This window comes from Astatotilapia calliptera, chromosome 7 (genome assembly GCF_900246225.1).
Source record: "Astatotilapia calliptera chromosome 7, fAstCal1.2, whole genome shotgun sequence".
Classification (NCBI taxonomy): domain Eukaryota; kingdom Metazoa; phylum Chordata; class Actinopteri; order Cichliformes; family Cichlidae; genus Astatotilapia; species Astatotilapia calliptera.
The window spans coordinates 29878930-29900227 of record NC_039308.1 but is presented as its reverse complement, the minus strand read 5'-3'; the positions used below and the strand labels follow the sequence as shown (position 1 = coordinate 29900227).

Genomic DNA, 21298 nt, shown 5'->3' with positions numbered 1-21298 from the left:
CTTATTTGCTCTGTTACCTCCAACAATATCCGGTAAAAATTCAGGGATTCAGTGCAGATGTGAAATAGCTTTTATGCCAGAAGATAGATCAACCAACAAACTGCCACTAAACACAGATTCTGTTGCCTTTTGCTTTTGCATGACCTCACGTCACTTGTGAAAGTCTGCACGAGGAGTATGGCAGCTCTTTGGGAACATTCTTTCCCCATGACTCAATTGTTCACTCTGCAGAGACTGGCTGTCTCTTGGCTGTCTCTTTCTGCAAGTCAAAACATGCTACATAGAGAACATTGTGTCATGTAACCTACCTTGTACATCAAGACAGGTTTTGGGGGTTTTTTTTGGTTGTAGCTTGCCAATTTACAGTGAGGTCATAAAAGGAAAATTATACATAGCTAGCCAAGTCTGTTAAAAAACAAAAACAAATGAAAAGACAATTGCTCGCAAATGCCAATCCCAGAACTCGGTGTACTCTAATTATCGGAACCAAAACTTTCACTTCATGGTATTTGATTTGTCTGAACTTGAAGTTAATTAACTAGTGAAATGTTCCATAATAGTTGTCTAAGGCAGCACTGCAGTTACTCCCAAACTTGTTTCAGTCTAAACTTGTTTTTCAAAGCTTTGACATTAGCATTTGACCATGTTACAGTCTGTACCAAAAGAGCAGAGTAGCTGCTTTACCATTTACTGAGGGTGCTAAGCTAAGCACAGCAGCTTCTCTACCAGTATCGTTGATCTTCTCACCAAGAAAGAAAGCATGTTGGAATATTGGGCCACTTCTTTTTTATCTTTACATTACGGTTTCTGTTAGCAATACATCTTGTCCATAATCTCAGAAATGAGTGTCTTTCGTGTGTCTGCTATAATTTTTAAATCTGAACTGTAAAAGGAGAGATCATTTAAAAGGTTACATTTGTATTGATGGAGCTGAAATCATACTCTGGTTCACCTTCACCATTAAACACACTTAGTTTGGCCAGAACTCCATAAAAGGAAAACTTTGAGACCGCCTTTCACATATCAGTTCTTAAGGGGCAGGATATAAAGAAAGCAGCTTGATTTCATTGGCTAAACTATACCCACATGTAGGCATGGTGTCATAGACAGTGCTGCCTTATTCTCAAACTTGTCAGGGAAGCTCCAGAGACAGCACTAACAGACTGCAACTGAGGTGCTCTTTTGCTCTTTCTCAGTGGCGGATTTGATTAAGCATATGGTTACTGTTATAACCTGTAAGTACATTTTGCACTTAAAAATTTGAATCACCTTGCATTCTATTCATTTATTTGTCACGTCATGTTTATAGTTAATTCATTGACTGTTGGGTTTACTAAGATGTTTTATTTCTTATATTTCCTCTTTTGCATTTATAGATTGCCTGAGTTTACTGCAGCTTTCAAGAAAAGACAAAAGACTTCCATTGTCACATTTACAGACTGAAAATGAGCTGTACAAGGTAAGTTACTGTTATATATTTAACCATGTGGTAACTGTATTAACATCAGAATTCACAAAATATTTTTTATGTTGAAATATAGGATAAATTATATCTATAATTTCATTTATCTATATAAAAATAGATCTGATTTTAAACCGATGATCTTTTTTTTCTTAGAGTTCTTCATGCCTTTAGTCATCCCCAGTACACTGTGAATCCAGTTGAAATGGCTAAGTGTCTGAGCCTCAGGCAGGAGCAACAACTTTATGAACTGTTTTCCATGTCGCACCTGAAATCCACAAAGCCTCCTTGTAAGCATACACACTATCCAGTGAAGACCCCTTATCCATTATCACATCCATCCTTGCCTTCCACTTCATCTTTACCATCACAATTGTTGCGCTCCCCTCACTCAGCACCAGAAAATACTCGGAGCTGTTTACGCAAGCACATCAGCAGAGAAATCAAGAAGCAAGTTGTGTTTGCAGATGCCAAAGGATTTGCACTTACTGCTGTGCGTATGTTTATTCCTGAACCTTTGTCTCCCACTTCTACCCTGGCGATGAGACCCTCTCCAGCCAAACTGGAAGGCCAGCAGTCAACCTCTGATAAACTGAATCCCTACAAGTTCCGGCTGGGTTTCCCTCAGCCAGCCCAGGACCAGAAAGCCTTTCTTGCACGTTTGCAAGATATGAAAATACAGCTGGAAAGCTGCAACATTTCTGAGTACGTCTTAAGTGGTAAAGTGTTTGTTGCCCATGCCGCTACTGAAAAGGATGTGTGCATAAGGGTGACCTTTGACTCCTGGCGCAGCCATCGTGACATTCCTTGCACATTCTTGTGGCAACATCGCTGTGGGGGGTCTGATGTGGATGTTTTTGGCTTCAACTTAAGCTTAACTCACAACAGGGATCCAAGGGAGCGAACTGAGTTTTGTGTGTCATTCAGACCAGGGCCTTGTGCTACACCACACTGGGACAACAACGGGGGACAAAATTACAGAGTGTGGATGGAAAAAGAAAGATCAAATGTGAACCAAGACAACACTAATCGTTCTTACCCCACACTTTCAAAGCATAGGTCACTGTCGTGGCCTTTACACAAGTCCATCAGTGTGCAGAACTGCACTGATCTACAGTATATTCAAAAGACTCAGGGAAGATTGGAAAGCACGTCCAAATTGAAATCACCCAATACCCTCTTCACAGACTTAAGAAATATTATTTTAACTTAAAATATTTAAGAAACAGTGGCTTTGGGGAGGGGTACATGCTTATGAAATCTAGCGTGCTGTATATGTCTGCGAGGATTCTCAGTCATCCAGGACATGGTAGTCTAAGAAGCTTGCAAAGAAAGCGACTGGACTTCTTTAAGTTTCGTGAAGACATTTTCATCAAGAGACTTTTTCAATTCTGAAACTAAATGATGGAGAGTCACGGATACTTAAACCTTGTGGAGGTTTTCAGTGGACAGTGCTGGTTGATCTGTAATATACCCTTGAAACAATTCAAACGTAATGCACCTCCACCTCCTAAGCTTAACTTCCCTTTTGAAATGTGAAAACTTGTTTGACTTGATATTCTGATTAAAACTGTCTTAAAATATAATTTGTCTTTTTGTCCATCTCCTTGGCAAGGTAAACTGTGCAATATTGCATAGCCGCATGTTGTAGTGTGACATAACATCACTGGGGAAAAAGCAAAAAACATGAGACTTATATTTGCTTAAGAGAAAAAACATATATCAGCAAATAAAGGTAATTATTCCAAAAATCTTTTTTGATGAGCTAACACAATGAATGGACTTATATATTCACACAGACATTATTTCTCTGGCCTCAGTTCTGGCTCTGGTGTGTGTTTCCCTCTTGTGCGTCATACATACCAGAAAGAATAAATTAACAAAACAAAACAGATCTTCTGGGCGAGGTGACAGACAAGCTTTGAATGGGACGTTGTGTTCAAACACACCCTGCTCTAAATGGTTGAGTAACACCCTGGGAACTGTTACATCTTGTCATGCACATGACTGGAGTGGCAAACACCATGTAACCATGGCAGCATAAGGGACAGCATGTACTTTGGATAATGCATGAGTTTGTGTTTACAGTACATACAAAGGTGGAGTCATTATTAGATATTAAAACCACACGGAGGATGCTATTGTTGCTTTTGTTCTATTTATTCTAATCTTTGGGCTGGTTTCTTTGTCCTACTCTTTCATTTCACACAGGACAGCTCCCAGAAAAAACAACAAACCTTTTTGGAACTGTCAATTAATTACCCACATTGATGATGCATGTTATATTTTGTATTTTTTGCCACATGAAAACCGCAGTGACAAATGACAACCTCCTGCCAGTGGGACTGGGATGTTGGTCATTTTGCAAGCTGCTGATAAACACCCTCATTTGTCATTTTGTTTTGAGGACCCATTGCATTCTATAGTGCACAGTATTCACAATCTAATCTCTGGAGACCTGGGGTACAGTCCTTGGGCAAGATACTGAAGCCCCAAATTGAAACAGTGTGGACGTTAAGGTTTCCCGTTCATCAATTCAGACAAGTCAAAGTAAGGCATAGCCATCAACACTATAGTCATTTGTTTAGGAACCATGATAATGGCAACTACTACATAAATATTAAAAGACAGTATGCAGACATCCACACAAGGCATTACGTCTGAGAAAGACTTTTCACTGGTCGATATCTTTTTTTCCTCTCTCATTTTATCTTTTAGAGAGCAGCAGGCACAGCTGGGTGGTGGCCAGAAGCCAGCTACCAGCTGCTGGTGATTACAGTGCTAAAGCTCATGTTGTCTGAACAATAGCCTGCAGACTGATCCAGTGGGCTGCAGCCACAGCTGTGATCACAAAGAGTGAGCTTTAGGTAGCTAACAGAAGTGGCTTGCTAAAAGCAAGTAGACTGTAGTGACATGATTTATGCTTTTTCTATAAACTTACAATTAACTAAAACTGTCTACGATAGGAACAACAACAAGTGAATGATCTATTTGGAATAATTTAAATGTATTTAATGTTTATATCAAACTACCTTCTTTCTTTATCTTCCAGGATGGAAAAAAAACAACGTGAGTACTTGGATCAATGGTGTTAATAAAAACATTAAACACATACTCAGCACATAAAACATAGGAAATAGTGTCTGTGATTAGTTCAAGTTATGTGCACGTCTCCAATGACTGTAGAAAACATGGACGACGCGACAGCTCCCCAAAAATTAAGCCAAAACGTCTCTATTGCCCCCTGGTGTCTGGCTGCAGTACAGGTCATAAACCCCGCCTCCTACATGTTATCGGATGGAACTGTGGTCAGACTGGGGTCCTACCATTGTGGGAGGAGGTGCGGTCGCGTTGTCCATGTTTTCTACAGTCATTGGTCTATAACAGTCACATTCAGTCAATCCAGAAAAATGGGTCACCCAAAGAGTTGCAACAATGAAAGGCAAACTTTTTTTTTTCTTTCAAGATTAAATGATTATAGTTGATATAGTTGATGATAATAGTACACAGTCAAAGGAGCTTGCAAAGAAAAGCGTCTGGACTTCTTTAAGTTGCTTGAAGACGTTTCACCTCTCATCCGAGAAGCTTCTTCAGTTCTAAGGTCAAATGGTGGAGAGTCCCAGATTTAAACCCAGTGGGAATATCCATCTGCAGAGGGACAAAAGACCCCCGATGATCCTCTAATCGCCTGAGCCAAGGTGTGAAACTGGGTGTGGGTCCCAATCAGCCAGGGTTTTGGGTGAGCTCATTGTGAAACCTGGCCCCACCTTATCATGCGAATTCCTGAGATCAGATGGCCCAGGGTGTGGGCGTTAAGGCGTCTGGGGAGGGAACTCAAAACTGGATTATAGATGGCAGAGAGTTGGTGTTGTAAACCACCGCCTCTGTTCAAAGATGGTCGCTCACAGTGGACATAGATGCTTCTTTCACTCCTCTTTCAAACCATCTGTCCTCTCTGTCCAAAATGTGAACATTGGCATCCTCGAAAGAGTGTCCTTTATCCTTAAGATGCAGATGGACTGCTGAGTCTTGTCCTGTGGAGGTGGCTCTTCTGTGTTGTGCGATGCGCTTGTGAAGTGGCTGTTTGGTCTCTCCAATGTAGAGGTCTGGGCATTCCTCGCTGCACTGTACAGCATACACCACATTGATAAGTCTGTGTTTTGGAGTTTTGTCTTTCGGGTGAACGAGTTTTTGTCTGAGCGTGTTGCTGGGTCTGAAATACACTGGGATGTCGTGCTTGGAGAAAACTCTCCTGAGTTTTTCTGATACACCGACTACATAGGGGATGACAATGTTGTTGCGTCTGTCCTTCTTATCCTCCCTCGCTGGTGTCTGATCTTCTTTTCTGTGCCTCTTTGCTGACTTTAAGAACGCCCATTTAGGATAGCCGCACGTTTTGAGTGCTTCTTTTACATGCATGTGTTCCTTCTTTTTCCCTTCAGGCTTAGAGGGAATAAAACCCGAAACCCTGACTGATTGGGACCCACACCCAGTTTCACACCTTGGCTCAGGCGATTAGAGGATCATCAGGGGGTCCTTTTGTCCCTCTGTGGAGGGATACTCCCACTAGGTTTAAATCTGGGTCTCTCCACCATTTGACCTTAAAACTGAAGAAGCTTCTCGGATGAGAGGTGAAACGTCTTTAAACAACTTAAAGAAGTCCAGACGCTTTTCTTTGCAAGCTCCTTTGACTACGATGACCTGGATAGTCATCCAGAGAACCTTCACAGACATAATAGTACACAAAACGACTAGATGCAAGTCTTAGTAGAATTATTTGTATATTTTGTATATCATGTGTATTTGTATATGTTGCAAATGCTACATTATAGTGCTTGATGCAAAGTATGTTATTTTTAAATAAATAAAAATGCTGTGAAAGCAGTGCTATGAAAAAGCTTCCTTTGCCAATTTGTGTGATTTGTTTTAATGCAAATTTGGCTGACTTACATGTTACAGGTCATTAAACCAATTTTTCTATTAGAACCTCTCATCGTGGTTCACTGGAGTCTCAAAGCCTTAGAAATGGTTTTGTAAGCCTTTCAAGAATGATAGATGTCAATGAATTTTTATGTGAAACAATTGACATCAACCATTCTCCAAATGATCTTTATATTTGTTGAGAGGTGTTGGTTTTTGAGATCTATTTCACTTCACTGTTCAGTTTTTATTAGTTTAAGTTTGGTGTTACAAAATGAGACTGTTACAGATATTATACTGAATCCAGCCAACACAGACCAAACATCAAATTAATCCATGTCAATAATATCCTTTCAATGTTTTCTTGTTGGCCACAAAAGGAAACAAGTAGAGCAGAGTGCCCTCTACTGGCAATAATCTTTAAAGATTGTACTTTGGCAAATGTCATATAACAGAGGAAACAATGCAGGATCACAACTACAATCCAAGATAAGCAATTTAGTGAATGTAGGAAGCTATGGATGGTTATAGGCTGCTCCATACAAAATCACATTACCCATGTTAACCATCACAATATTTCTACACTGAAAGAGCGTTACATCACTTTTAAAAGGATAAACATATCTGAAAGATTGAATTCTTGGTTCAATATAGTTGTTTGGAGAGGTTTTATTGACACTGGTCACTGGGAAGGTGCTCATGCTCAGGATTCCAAGAAGACCTTGCAAAACATTCAGCAGCCTTTCTGTCACACTCACAGATGAACATCTCACATTCATTGTTATTGTCTGAAGAAGAGAAAATAAAGAGCTCAAAATTCACTTTGCAATAACCAGAAGGCCAACAAGTGCTACTATAAAGTTAAATGCCAATCGGCTTTTTTGAGTACTCACTGCCACAGGTGATCTTTTTATTTTGGTCATCACAATTATAGTCATAGAACTCAGTGTAAGGATTGTCCAGGATGGGCCAGCATTCAGGGTGCTGCAAAGCATCAGTGTAACACTGGTCATGCACCTGGCAGCACCTACAGTGGGGCAAAAAAGTATTTAGTCAGCCACCGATTGTGCAAGTTCCCCCACTTAAAATGATGACAGAGGTCAGTAATTTGCACCAGAGGTACACTTCAACTGTGAGAGACAGAATGTGAAAAAAAAATCCATGAATCCACATGGTAGGATTTGTAAAGAATTTATTCGTAAATTAGGGTGGAAAATAAGTATTTGGTCAATAACAAAAATACAACTCAATACTTTGTAACATAACCTTTGTTGGCAATAACAGAGGTCAAACGTTTACTATAGGTCTTTACCAGGTTTGCACACACAGTAGCTGGTATTTTGGCCCATTCCTCCATGCAGATCTTCTCGAGAGCAGTGATGTTTTGGGGCTGTCGCCGAGCAACACGGACTTTCAACTCCCGCCACAGATTTTCTATGGGGTTGAGGTCTGGAGACTGGCTAGGCCACTCCAGGACTTTCAAATGCTTCTTACGGAGCCACTCCTTTGTTGCCCGGGCGGTGTGTTTTGGATCATTGTCATGTTGGAAGACCCAGCCTCGTTTCATCTTCAAAGTTCTCACTGATGGAAGGAGGTTTTGGCTCAAAATCTCATGATACATGGCCCCATTCATTCTGTCCTTAACACGGATCAGTCGTCCTGTCCCCCTGGCAGAAAAACAGCCCCATAGCATGATGTTTCCACCCCCATGCTTCACAGTAGGTATGGTGTTCTTGGGATGCAACTCAGTATTCTTCTTCCTCCAAACACGACGAGTTGAGTTTATACCAAAAAGTTCTACTTTGGTTCCATCTGACCACATGACATTCTCCCAATCCTCTGCTGTATCATCCATGTGCTCTCTGGCAAACTTCAGACGGGCCTGGACATGCACTGGCTTCAGCAGCGGAACACGTCTGGCACTGCGGGATTTGATTCCCTGCCGTTGTAGTGTGTTACTGATGGTGACCTTTGTTACTTTGGTCCCAGCTCTCTGCAGGTCATTCACCAGGTCCCCCCGTGTGGTTCTGGGATCTTTGCTCACCGTTCTCATGATCATTTTGACCCCACGGGATGAGATCTTGCGTGGAGCCCCAGATCGAGGGAGATTATCAGTGGTCTTGTATGTCTTCCATTTTCTGATGATTGCTCCCACAGTTGATTTTTTCACACCAAGCTGCTTGCCTATTGTAGATTCACTCTTCCCAGTCTGGTGCAGGTCTACAATACTTTTCCTGGTGTCCTTCGAAAGCTCTTTGGTCTTGGCCATGGCGGCGTTTGGAGTCTGACTGTTTGAGGCTGTGGACAGGTGTCTTTTATACAGATGATGAGTTCAAACAGGTGCCATTCATACAGGTAACGAGTGGGGGACAGAAAAGCTTCTTACAGAAGACGTTACAGGTCTGTGAGAGCCAGAGATTTTCCTTGTTTGAGGTGACCAAATACTTATTTTCCACCCTAATTTACGAATAAATTCTTTACAAATCCTACCATGTGAATTCATGGATTTTTTTTTCACATTCTGTCTCTCACAGTTGAAGTGTACCTCTGGTGCAAATTACTGACCTCTGTCATCATTTTAAGTGGGGAACTTGCACAATCGGTGGCTGACTAAATACTTTTTTGCCCCACTGTACAAGTCAAAACATGAATAATGGTGATTACTGAGAAAAAAAAACTCTTTTGGGGTATGTGTTAAGTAGAATGGCTAACCCATTACCTATCCAGATCATCCACAGGTGTGCCAGAGCCCCCCCATTCCACAATAACAGCCATAATCAGCATAGCCAAGAGCAGGCCAGCTATCAGGCATTACACACAGGATCATATTTCTGAACTGGTTGAGTGCCTTGTAGTCTAAGGACTGGGCTGAAGCACAAGCACAGGATAGAACTATGATTTATACCCTAATGGGATGTGTTTCTATTTATGATATGTATAGTTTAACAGCAACAGACATGCTGTACTCACCAATACAGAGGCCTAGAGCAAAGAAAAATGCAGTCTGGAGGGCATTCATCTTGAAGTTTAATCCCAGAGTAGCTCCCACTTATGTTCAGGCCTGTTTATATATCAGGTATGGAACCTTGTCTGTCAGCTGTTCATACTACACAGGGTCACGTAGACTCTTAGAACAAAGAACCAACATATGCAAAAAAGGATAATCGTTCTCACACTTGGGGACCTTGTGTTCAGATTTCTGTAGATGTGTTAATGGTTGCTTCTGTTAAGTAATCATGTTTTTGTTTTTTTGTAAATATCTGAGTTAGGATTAGAATATTAGTGAAACGTTTGGTTTTGTTTACTGGGTAATTACTGGATCTTTGTTCAAGTCCATTGATTGTTTAAAATATTAGTCAGCAGAAACGACCCAGTCTATTATAATGCTCAGGCACTATAATATCAGCAAATACTTGTGGGTTGTATGTAGGTTGTCATACTTTTACCATAACATTCTTCTACAAGTACTGATAATTGATAACATCTGGTATATTTACCCCTGGATTGGTATGTTGTACTATTTGTGCAGGATAAATGTTTTCCAAAATATGATTTTTTGTTATTGAAAATAAGCTTTTTGAGCTTTTTTCACGCAGATAAACGTTTGCAGGGCTCATGGGTCAAAAGGCTTGGGTATTCCAAATTAAAGGGACATTTTTAACGAAAGAAGTACATTGATGTACATAACTATGACTCTATGAGCCAGTTAATTGTTCATATTACTATTACCAAAGAAGGAAATGAAATACAGTACTGTGAAAAAAGTCTTGAGCCATGCCCCAAATTTTCATATTTTTTTCCAAGGAGATTTTTTAAAGTGGTCTTGAGCACTCTCTTGACTTTCTGAAGGTCTTTCCAAGATTTTATTTGGAGAATGGTTGCATTGTCACTCATTTTCAGTCTAGTCCTTGTACCTGATCATTTTGAGAGGAATGTTTTTATTGGTTGTTAAGCTACTTAACACTGACCTATGACTCAGTCAAAATCATCCCTTAAGACTACGTCCACACTAGCCCTGATAGATGTGAAAACGGCATTTTTGTCTGAAAACGCTCTGCGTCCACACTAGCGTTTTCAGTCATTTTCGCAGAGTTGTGCATCCACATTGAAACGGCCGAAAACGCTTACGTTCCAGTACTGCGCATGAGTGAAACGCAAGAAGATTCGGCCTGCCTCATTTCTGTCTGCCGTTTATTTACTTTCTGGTAAATGCACCAAGTTTTTTAAATGGGCTAACAATGAGGTGGAGTTGTTGCTGCGAGTAACACAAAAGTACAAAGTTGCAAAAGTGAGTGAGAATTAAAGAATTTGAAGAAAAGCTATCTGAAGCATGTACAAACTGATATTGATCTTTAATAGGGCTGTCAAAATTGAGAGCAAACAAAACAACTGCTGTATAATGCCCTCTGCTATCTTTGTTAAATTGGTCACATGACTGCATCATGACTAACATGCGTCATTGTTTTCAAAAGTCTCTGTTTTCGCTGTCCACACTGTGACGCATAAGCACCGTCTTCGAATGTATGCATTTTCCAGAGCGTCTTGAAAACGCTGCATTTTCCTTCAGGAAAATTCTTCGAGCAGTGTGGGTTCATCTTGACAGAAAACAAAACAAAAGGTAATTAAGAGAAAGTTTCCCGAAGAGAGTTCAGGCGGTGTATTGAAGAATAAAAGTGGTCAGATCAAAGACTGACTTTCAAGCTTGCTAGAACAGTACAAACTCTGCTTTTGCTATATCTATTATATTTGCATTTGTGTTTGCAGATTTTAATAATCTATTCCACCTATTTCCCTTTTTCTAAGAAAACTATAAAGCCTCAAGACTTGCACAGTACTGTATAACCAAGGTTCATTTGATGCACACAAGATTGCAGTTTAGAAAATGCATAATTTCATAATCAGCAAAGCTTGTTTCCACCCATCTTTCAGATAGGTATTACCGGTACTAGGGGTGGGTTTTGATTATCAATGTATTGAGTAAAATAGATTCTGGCTTGGATAACGTGATATCGATTCATTAAAATCCAGAATCGATTTTTAAATATACATTTATTTTGCCCGAAACGCCAGAATCTCAGGTTAAACCTCACAAAATCTCTACAACCACAAAACAGCTAAAACTATGGTGGCCCTGAGAGGCCAAATGGACTGCAACTTCAGAAAACACCAGCAATAAGAAAAACGCTGCAAAAGCACACAAAACACAACGGAAATAAGAAAAACAACAACAGAAATAGGAAAAAACACAACGGATATAGGAAAAAAGATCCGACAGACCAGTTGCAGGAAGCAAAATAAGCTCCGGACCCCACGTGACTACCAGCTGTCAGGTGACCATTTTAAGATAAGATAAGATAAGATAACCTTTATTAGTCCCACACCTTTATTAGTCCCACTGCTGTGACAAAACAAATTTGTTTTGTCACAGCAGGAGTGGACAGTGCAAAAGTTATGAGGCAAAAATTAGAATACAATAAGAATAAATACAGTACACAACTGTACAGAATAGAATAAAATAAAATACTATATACAGTAGAATAAAATAAAATGAATATACAATAAGATAAAAATAGAATACAAATACAAATACTATATACAACTGAGTAAAAATACAACGATGACAGAAAGGATTATTGCACTTAGTATTATTGCATATGTATGGATGTGTGTGCTTGATCAGTTAAAGTCTTTATTATGGAGTCTGACAGCAGTGGGGAGGAAAGACCTGCGAAATCTCTCCGTCCCACACCGTGGGTGCCGCAGTCTCCCACTGAAGGAGCTGCTCAGTGCTGTCACAGTCTGCTGCATGGGGTGGGAGATGTTGTCCATCAGGGATGACAGCTTAGCCACCATTCTCCTGTCACTCACCACCTCCACTGGGTCCAGAGGGCATCCTAGAACAGAGCTGGCCCTTCGGATCACCCTGTTCAGTCTCTTCCTGTCCCCAGCAGAGATGCTGCCGCCCCAGCAGACCACGCCATAAAAGATAGCAGAAGCCACAACAGAGTCATAGAAGGTCTTCAGGAGTGGGCCCTCCACTCCAAACGACCTGAGTCTCCGCAGCAGGTACAGCCTGCTCTGCCCTTTCCTGTAGAGGGCGTCTGAGTTATGAGTCCAGTCCAGTCTATTGTTCAGATGAACACCAAGGTACCTGTAGCTGTCCACAGCCTCAATGTCCATACCTTGGATGTTCAGTGGTTGCAGTGGAGAATGCTTGTGCCTGCGGAAGTCTACCACCAGTTCCTTGGTTTTACTGGCGTTGATCTGGAGGTAGTTCAGCTGGCACCAGTCCACAAAGTCTTGGGTCAGACCTCTGTACTCCTTGTCGTCCCCATCAGTGATGAGGCCGACTATTGCAGAGTCATCAGAGAACTTCTGCAGGAAGCACTGGGTGGAATTGTGGGAGAAGTCTGCAGTGTAGATGGTGAAGAGGAACGGAGCCAGAACCGTTCCCTGTGGGGCCCCCGTACTGCAGACGACCCTGTCCGACACACAGCCCTGAGTCCTCACATACTGTGGTCGGTCGGTGAGGTAGTCCAGGATCCAGGTAGTGAGGTGATGGTCCACTCCAGAGTTCACCAGCTTGTCCTTTAGAACCGAGGGAAGAATAGTGTTGAAGGCACTGGAGAAATCAAAGAACATGATTCTCACAGTGCTTCCAGCGGTCTCCAGGTGAGCGAGGGAACGATGTAGGAGGTGAATGACAGCATCATCCGCTCCAATGCCAGGCTGGTAGGCAAACTGAAGTGGGTCCAGTGATGAGCTTATTAGGCGCCGAAGCTGAGCCAGGACCAACCGCTCCAGGGTCTTCATCAGGTGGGATGTCAGAGCCACCGGCCTGTAGCTGTTGAGGTCCTTGGGGCGTGAAGTCTTTGGCACTGGTACAACACAGGAGGTTTTCCAGAGCTGTGGGACTCTTCCCAACCTCAGGCTCAGGTTGAAGAGGTGCTCCATCACCCCACACAGTTGGTCCGCGCAGGACCTGACGACCCTCGAGCTGATGCCATCTGGACCCGCTGCCTTCTTGCCATTAATCCTCCTCAGTTCCCTCCTAACCTGGGTGGTTGAGAGAGACAGGCTGGAGCCTTGTGTTGAGTGTGTATTGGATGCTGCAGTTGGGGGTGGGGGGGAGTGAGCAGGGCTAATAGAGGAGGTGTGAAGTGTCTGAGGTGGAACAGCAGCAGTGGGGGTGGGTGAGTCTGCAGCCGATGTTGCAGACTGCCTCATGGCTGAATCAAATCTGTTGAAGAAATGATTCAGTTCATTTGCCCACCTCACATCCCTCCCAGGCAGAGAGTTCTGATGTTTGTGGCCCGAGATGGTTCTGAGGCCTCTCCAGACTTCACCAACGTTGTTTTGTTGAAGCTGGTTCTCCATCTTCTGCCTGTAGCTCTCCTTCCCATTCCTTATCAGTCCCCTCAGCTCTCTCTGCACCCTTTTCAACTCCTCTTTGTCTCTGGATTTGAAGGCCCTCCTCTTCTGCTTGAGGACGGTTTTAATTTCTGGGGTAATCCAAGGTTTGTTGTTGGAGAAACACCGTACAGTCCTGGTAGGTACAGTGTTATCCACACAGAAGTTTATATAGTCAGTAATGCATGTAGTAAGGCTGTCGATGTCCTCTCCGTGGTCATCACAAATCACCTCCCACACAGTCGACTCAAAACAATCCTTGAGAGCCTCCTCGCTCTCCTCTGACCATCTCTGTACTGTGCGGGTGGCTGGTGGCTCCCTGCGCACTAAGGGCTCATACACAGGGACAAGGTGCACCAGGTTGTGATCAGATCTGCCCAGGGGAGGGAGAGGTGATGAACTGTATGCCTCTTCTGCATTGTAGTGATGGGTCGTTCGCGAACGAAATGGCTCTTAGAGCCGGCTCTTTGACGTGAACGACGCGAGCCGGCTCCTTATCGCGAGCCGTCACGTGGGGTTTTTTTTTTTTTCTTTCTCTCAGCCTCTCTCTCGCACTTTTTTTCCGCTTCACTCTGCACGCGAGCCTTGTGCTTTACGCTGGGCAGAGGGGGGAGGGGCGGTAGTTACACTCAGTAGCACAGGAACAGAGCCAGAGAGAGAGAAAGAGAGGCAGGGACAACAACATTAGAAAGGTATAGTAATCATCCACAACTATTTTCAGTTGCAGATGATAAAGGATTGAGAAAGTTTATTCATGCAGGTCCATATGACAGAGAATATGCATGTTCTTTTAGTTTTCATATTATAATTTATATTTAATTGTGTTGTGGTTTGCAGTGTTTTGTGTTCTTTTCACTTTAAATTTGTGAAAGGAAAAAGCTGAAAATTTAAATAGTTAAAACTTGAAATGTGAATAGTTGATTTTTGTATTATATGATTTATTTATTACATTTTATGTGGAGTGAATAAATAAAAGTATATTTACGGTGGCCCCTAGAGACAAATAACATACAAACTTCAAATCACGTACGAACTCTGAAGCATGTACAAACTCCAAAACACGTAAAAACACGTACAAACTCCAAAACACGTAAAAACACGTACAAACTCCGAAGCACATAAAAACTCAGAAGCATATAAAAACTCAAAACACGTACAAAAGACAACAGAAGTGCTCCAGGATGCTGGGCGCAGTGTTGAGCCTTTGTTATCTTGTGGCTACACAAGCCAGCAAGTACCAACGACCGGATTTGGTGTGTGGTAATAACAGGTAAACGAACTTTTTTTTAAATTATTTGAATATATATATGAGTGTCTGTGTATAAATACACAAACAATACACACATGCTTTCAATTGTGTAATTTAAGTGATCTAGTAGCTCTGCTTTGGAAGTTCAGTTCATGCTAGAAATGTGTTTTGGAGTTTGTACGTGTTTTGTCTCTAGGGGCCACCGCATATATTTATATATAAACATATATAAATAAAACCACTTGTTTTTATGTTAGTAATTCCTTTTGTGCATAATTTTATATTATTGTTAATAATAAATTAATTAAAGCAACAAAACAACCTGAAGAGCCGGTTCGGAGCCGAAAGAGCCGGCTCTTTTTAGTGAGCCGAACCGAAAGAGCCTAACCCTGTCATGCTTAACTTTTGAGAATATAAGTAAATCTTTCTTTAAAAGAACTCTGTCCTGCTTAACATAAAATAATAGAAAACAATAGAAAGAAAAACATTCTTGTAACAGTGCACATTTAGTGCATTTAGTACAATCGGCTTCAGTTGAAATATTATTTCAGCTTTTCTAATGCTAATCAGCTGCTCCTGTTTGTAAACCCGCTTGTTCCCATGATTATGCATCTTAACTCATCATCATTATTCATCTATGTATTAGTCATCTATTTGTTGTAATCATCTATCCTTGCAGTTGTTTATTACACAAAATAAATTATATTATCACACTTCTGGCCACATAGCGCTGATATTCATTGCACTTGCCCATATTAACTTTTTCCAGCCAGGTGTTTTCCTTTTCCCATTCTTCCCTTTGTCTGAGGGGAACAAACATTGCTGCTCTAATGCTGGGCTTACACCGTGCGGTTTTAGGCCCATTTTGAGCCGATTTTTGAGTGATCGGACCGATTTTGGCCTTCATCGTGCATCGTGTAGTATACGTGGGGTAACGAGAAGTGATTAACACCTCACGACCAGCTCCCGATCATCAATCGCTCGTGATGTTCTCACCACAGCCGCTCACACTGCTTGCGCGCAAACACGTAAACGTTGGTGTAAAAGATGGAGCAGCACGGCAGTGCAGCGTGTGATCTGGACACAAGCGATGGAGGCACAACTTGTAGAACTTTGGAAAGCTCATCCGAGCCTTTTCGATGTGGCATCACAAAATGATCACGACCACAACAACCGTGAAAATAGTTGGATTTACACTGCTGCTCAATCACAGCTGCCTGATGAGTGTTTTTCATTAGCAATTTAGCAAAGTTGATGGTGGTGGTGTGTCTGTGTGAGTGAAAGACAGAGAGGGAGAGCGAGCGACAGATTTTCTGTTATAACCTTCATGTTATGGAGGCACAGTGTGCGCACTCAGGTCGCATCAGAGCATCGGGCGGTATAGTGTGAGACCTGCATCGTGACATACGAACTTCTAACCCCTGCGAGTCAATCGTGCAGTTTGAGCAGGAGCTGAATAACGTGACTGAAAAAATCGCACAGTGTTTGCCCAGCTTTAGGTGTACTGTCGTCCGAGACTTGCACCGCCGTGTCGGCGTTTGTTTCCCTGTTGGCCATGCTTCTTGTTGTGGTCATCTGTTGTCTTCCGGTATTTTCTCCGTAAGCGACCTTTTCTCGACCAATGAGATGAGCGGTAATCTGAATTGTCATACTCGAATTGTCATAAGTGTGCTGTCAGCTCATTGGTCACAAAGCAGGAGAGGGGCTGGGAATTATGTTTTCAAACAAAGCGTTAATTCCATTAAAAGTTATAGACTACTTTTAATTCTCACTATATTACGGGACAAAGTGCGTCCCTTATTAGCTCAATACGGGACGTGTACTTTTGTTTCGAAATACGGGACGATTCCGTATTTTAAGGGACGGTTGGCAACCCTACTGGAAAGGTAAATGTCATATTATCCCAGGCAGTGTAACGTTAGCATTGTTAGCGTTGTCCTTTGTTTACATTAGCTTTGCTCAAACGCCTCTGGTTGTCAGTAGCCATTTTGTGTTTTTGGTGTACTTAACCAAGATTTTTAACATTTGTAATTGTATTTATAGGTTCAACATTCCCAAAGGCTAAATGACCCACAGTTGAAGCCATGGGTAGTAGTGAGAAAAGACGGGGTTGTCTTGGGAGCACACTGTAACTGCACAGCTGGCCTTGGTGAGAGCTGCTCACATGTGTCAGCTGTGTTGTTCAGCACATGGCAGCATACCAGTGGAAAAAAAAGAAGAGATAGCTGTTACATCTAAGAAGTGCAAGTGGGTCATCCTAAGTGAGGAGTCTTTAAAGAAAGTGGAGTATCAGCAATGCAATTACATAATTTTTAACAACTCTAAACAAAATAAAAAAGAGAAATCTGCAAAAGATCATCCTGGCCTCTGAGCTTTCCCACCTCTCCTACCTCTGACTGCTGCTGAGCAAGACCAACTGTATCACAACCTCTCCCAATGTCGCACACAAGAGGGGAAGATCATCAAACCCTAAATTAAAATTCTAAATTAATGCTATTTTTGTTATTTATATAATTCAGCGTTTTATATTGCACCTTACCACTGAAGCAAGTGGCTAGTTTGTAGATTTTTGTTCACTGACACAGGCAATAAAACTTTTTTCTGATTTTGGTTCTGATCTGTATCTGTTAATCAAGAATATGAAACGTGGTTAGTAGAAATCATTTAGATGGATGTGAAGAACAAAAAATAGTGAGCCCAGGTGACGTCTGCTATTCTCTTATTCTGATATCTGTAAGTAAGAAAGCTTTCCCTTCAAAAGTCAAGTCACAATAAGGAAACAAAGTGAGAGCTATAATGTGTATTTGTTGGTTGAGCACATCAGTCACATCATTTTCATTTACATCACTGGAAGGGCACCACAGATTCACCAAAGCAGCTAATAAAGCATAATGAAATACAATTTTGCCTCTTTCTTGTGAGATTCTATAATAGAATGAAACAGTAATGCCAGTTATAAATAAAGACAATAAATTGAATGAATTACGAAACACTTATTTCTATTACAGCTGAAAATATTGTGTAATACTACAACCTGAAATGACAAATAGATTGCGTTGGCCTGTACAGGAGATAAAGAAAAAAAATTTAACAACAGCTGTGAAATGGAATAGTCCAAATCACCAAAGTAAACTGGACCTGGGCTTGTTGCAGGGAGCTGAAGTTAATAAACATCTTGTGAGTGTATGCACTCACACTTAGGACCATATAATAATAATAAATATGTCCGTGATGAAAGTTGTTCAGCACGCTAACGTCCTTAGTCCACTCTGTATGCTAGTATAGGTCTAACCGTTTCACTCCTTTGATTTTTTTCCTCGTACTTTTTTTTTTTTCTTTTTGTCTAGTCTGTCTTTGTACAGACCTGGCGTGTTCTCCGTCATTTTGTACAAAACTGTTTTTGGGGCAAATAAAATGCAAGTAGGGATTAAAACTGCAGAATTAATGATTACCGGTGCTGGAAATGCTAGCGCTTGATGCAGTGTTTTGATTTTGCTGCCACTCATGCCCACAATGCAATGCGCGAAAGTCATGTGGTCTGTCAATCTCTGTTTGCTCTATCCATTGTAGCTTTGCTTTCTGTCTTCTGTTGAACACATCCAGTCTTATTTTTCTTCTCCTCTTCTCTGGAGATAGAACGTAGTTGAAAAAAGCTGGAATAAAGTCCGGACTCAATGGATTATCGCTCTTTCTGCCTAAAAAATAAACATAAACATTTCAGTATTTCTACTTTAGAGCTTGCTAACTTAGAAAGCACGACAGAAAGGCCACGATGCATGCAACTATGTGGTTTTGCACTCATCAGAAACCACAATGATAGTCTAGTAAAAAATGAAAATTCTTATGTTAGAAAGCTTGTATTTGGTAACTTACCCGATATGAAATGATTGCTGCACAAGCGGAGTCCCATCTTTCAGTCTTGTTTTGCTTACTCCTGGCTCTTTTAATAGCGCTAATCAATTTAGCTCGCCTTTCCACATCTTTGGGAATGCGCTAAAACGACGGACCTTTCTTTTTTCTTCATCTATTTGTACAACATGGAGCGCAACAGTTATTGACCATGGTTAGCCTCCTTCACCGTGGCAGTCAGCCGATTGCTTCCGAAATGGGGGAGGACCTGTGTGACGTCATCCCCCGGAGCTCTGGGAGACACTTAAAAGAAGTGGAGGATCTATCGGTTTTGTGAGGGGTAAGTGTGTTAGCCCTAACTATTAGCCTAAAAGCCATCATCAGTATTATACGAATCATGATAAAACACGCCTACCATGTTTTGGGTTCCTGAAACTGGTCCATCGGGTTTTTGTCTCCCCAGAAACACTTCCGTTGTGTTTTTTCCTATTTGTTGTTCTTTTTTGCTATATCCGTTGTATTTTTTCCTATTTCCATTGTCGTTTTCCTTATTTCCGTTGTGTTTTGTGTCGTTTGCAGCGTTTTTCTTATTGCTGGTGTTTTCTGAAGTTGCAGTCGATTTGGCCTCTCAGGGCCACCGTATAAAACAGTAAATGAGAGCAGGAACACAGATTCTGCACAAAGACGTAAACACAAAACGCGGACCCAACGCATCCGAATCAGTGAGATGTCGCCTTTCTCACCTGACGGCACGGACACGGAAACGCCGTCAGGGCTGAAAGCCGACAGCTTTTGAAGCGTCGGCAGGTGCTTTGTGTTTTCGTCTTTTTTGCGCTAGATTCTGAAGCTGCAGGTTTTCTCTCTCTCCAAACAATATTGACTGAACCAGCAGCCAAAGACCATCCAAATTACGCTGCACGTTTCGCTTTACATAAACATTGTCACGTATTTCCTCTTACTTTTGCTGTTTTGCTTCCACCACGATAAAATCACACTTCATGTAGAGCTCTCTCTAAATCGATAATCAAAACCCACCCCTACTTCTTACCCATCAGTCTACGGTGTCGGCCGCTGTTTTTTTTTTTTGTTTTTTTTGTTTTTTTACTTACTTCCAACAAGAAAGCCTCATTTCTGCTGTTCAATACTGAACAAATTTAAACTTTTTATGCAAAATGCTTACGTGTGTCTCTAATCAAACCTCTGTAACTTTGCTCTGCTTCACTTTGTTATTGTAGCGGGTCAGGGCTGTTTGGGGTTTTGTTTTGACAGCTATGTTCTGTTGTTCCAGGCGGCAGCGTTATGTTGCCATGGTTACAGGTGATGCTTTCTCTCTGCAACTGTGTGTTTCTGGATGGAGAGAGCGCCTTTTTTGGTTGTTACGCTAGAGCTGCGCCGAGCAGTTGTGTTAGCGTTGTGTGTTCATCTGTTAAATGATAATAAACGGCTGTGCTCGATGGCTAACACTGCAGGAAGCAAGACTAGACGTTACCTCTGTCTCCTCCTTGTCTGAGCTCGCCACAATATTTTTAAGGTCATCTACTATAAAAACCCAGACCAGGAAAACCTCCTTCATGTTTTTCTGTGTTTTACCCTCAGTTACTTGGACACAAAGGAATCTGCTGTGATGCTTACACCTTTGATAAAGCCTCGCAAGTGTCAGCTTTCTTTTAATAGATACAAAAATATAGATATGTACTGATAAGTGATCAGAATTATAATATTTCTGACTGTCTGAGTCAAAAATTTCCCCGATTCAAATCGAATCGATCGAATCATGGATCGAATCGATTCGGGACCTTGTGAATCTGAATCGAAAAGATTCTAGAAATCAGTGACGATATCCAGCCCTAGTTATTACCCATATAGTATGAAAGATAATGTCACAGCTAGCCAATGTAAAATACTTATTTATTAGACACTTTTTAAAAATAATTACATAACAATTATAAAGTAAAAAATAAAAAACAAAAAAAATAAAACATGACATACAGTAGATAACAAATGATGTACAGACCACTGAGTTTCAATGCAAAGTGCATTAACAGAACAATCTGTAGTGGAGAAAGCAGGAAACAGGATGTTTCAGAATTCATAACAGCAGTATTTATTTTTTGAAGAGGGGCCATATAGGATTTTTAGGATATATTTAAAGGGTAGCTGTTGATGAATATAATATTTCATGTTAAAACTTTAAAAATGTACCATATGGTTGGAACACAGGTTTTTGCCAATATTTTACACAGGTATAAAACAGCTTTCAGTATCATTCTCCATGCAGGTGTATGACTTTAAGGTGTCCTCTGAAAATGACAAATAAAATACTTTCCCAATTCTGCAGGGGCCCTAATATGACTGGAATGCAATATGCACTTTATAAATAATGACTGTGTAATGACTGCACAAAGGTC

At 41.2% G+C, this 21298-nt stretch overlaps 1 protein-coding gene and 1 pseudogene across 1 annotated transcript; one reads left to right on the top strand and one right to left on the bottom strand.

Annotated features, from left to right (window-relative positions):
* The first annotated feature begins 1087 nt into the window (after positions 1 to 1087).
* ppp1r3c2a (protein phosphatase 1 regulatory subunit 3C2, duplicate a) lies at positions 1088 to 3048 on the top strand. Its single transcript, XM_026174278.1, has 3 exons — positions 1088 to 1235; positions 1377 to 1459; positions 1619 to 3048. The coding sequence occupies exons 2-3, from the start codon at positions 1446 to 1448 to the stop codon at positions 2673 to 2675; spliced, it is 1071 nt and encodes a 356-aa protein (XP_026030063.1). The 5' UTR covers positions 1088 to 1235; positions 1377 to 1445; the 3' UTR covers positions 2676 to 3048.
* A 3943-nt stretch (positions 3049 to 6991) lies between these two features.
* Positions 6992 to 9401, bottom strand: LOC113027399 (phospholipase A2-like; annotated as a pseudogene).
* Between the last annotated feature and the right edge of the window lie 11897 nt (positions 9402 to 21298).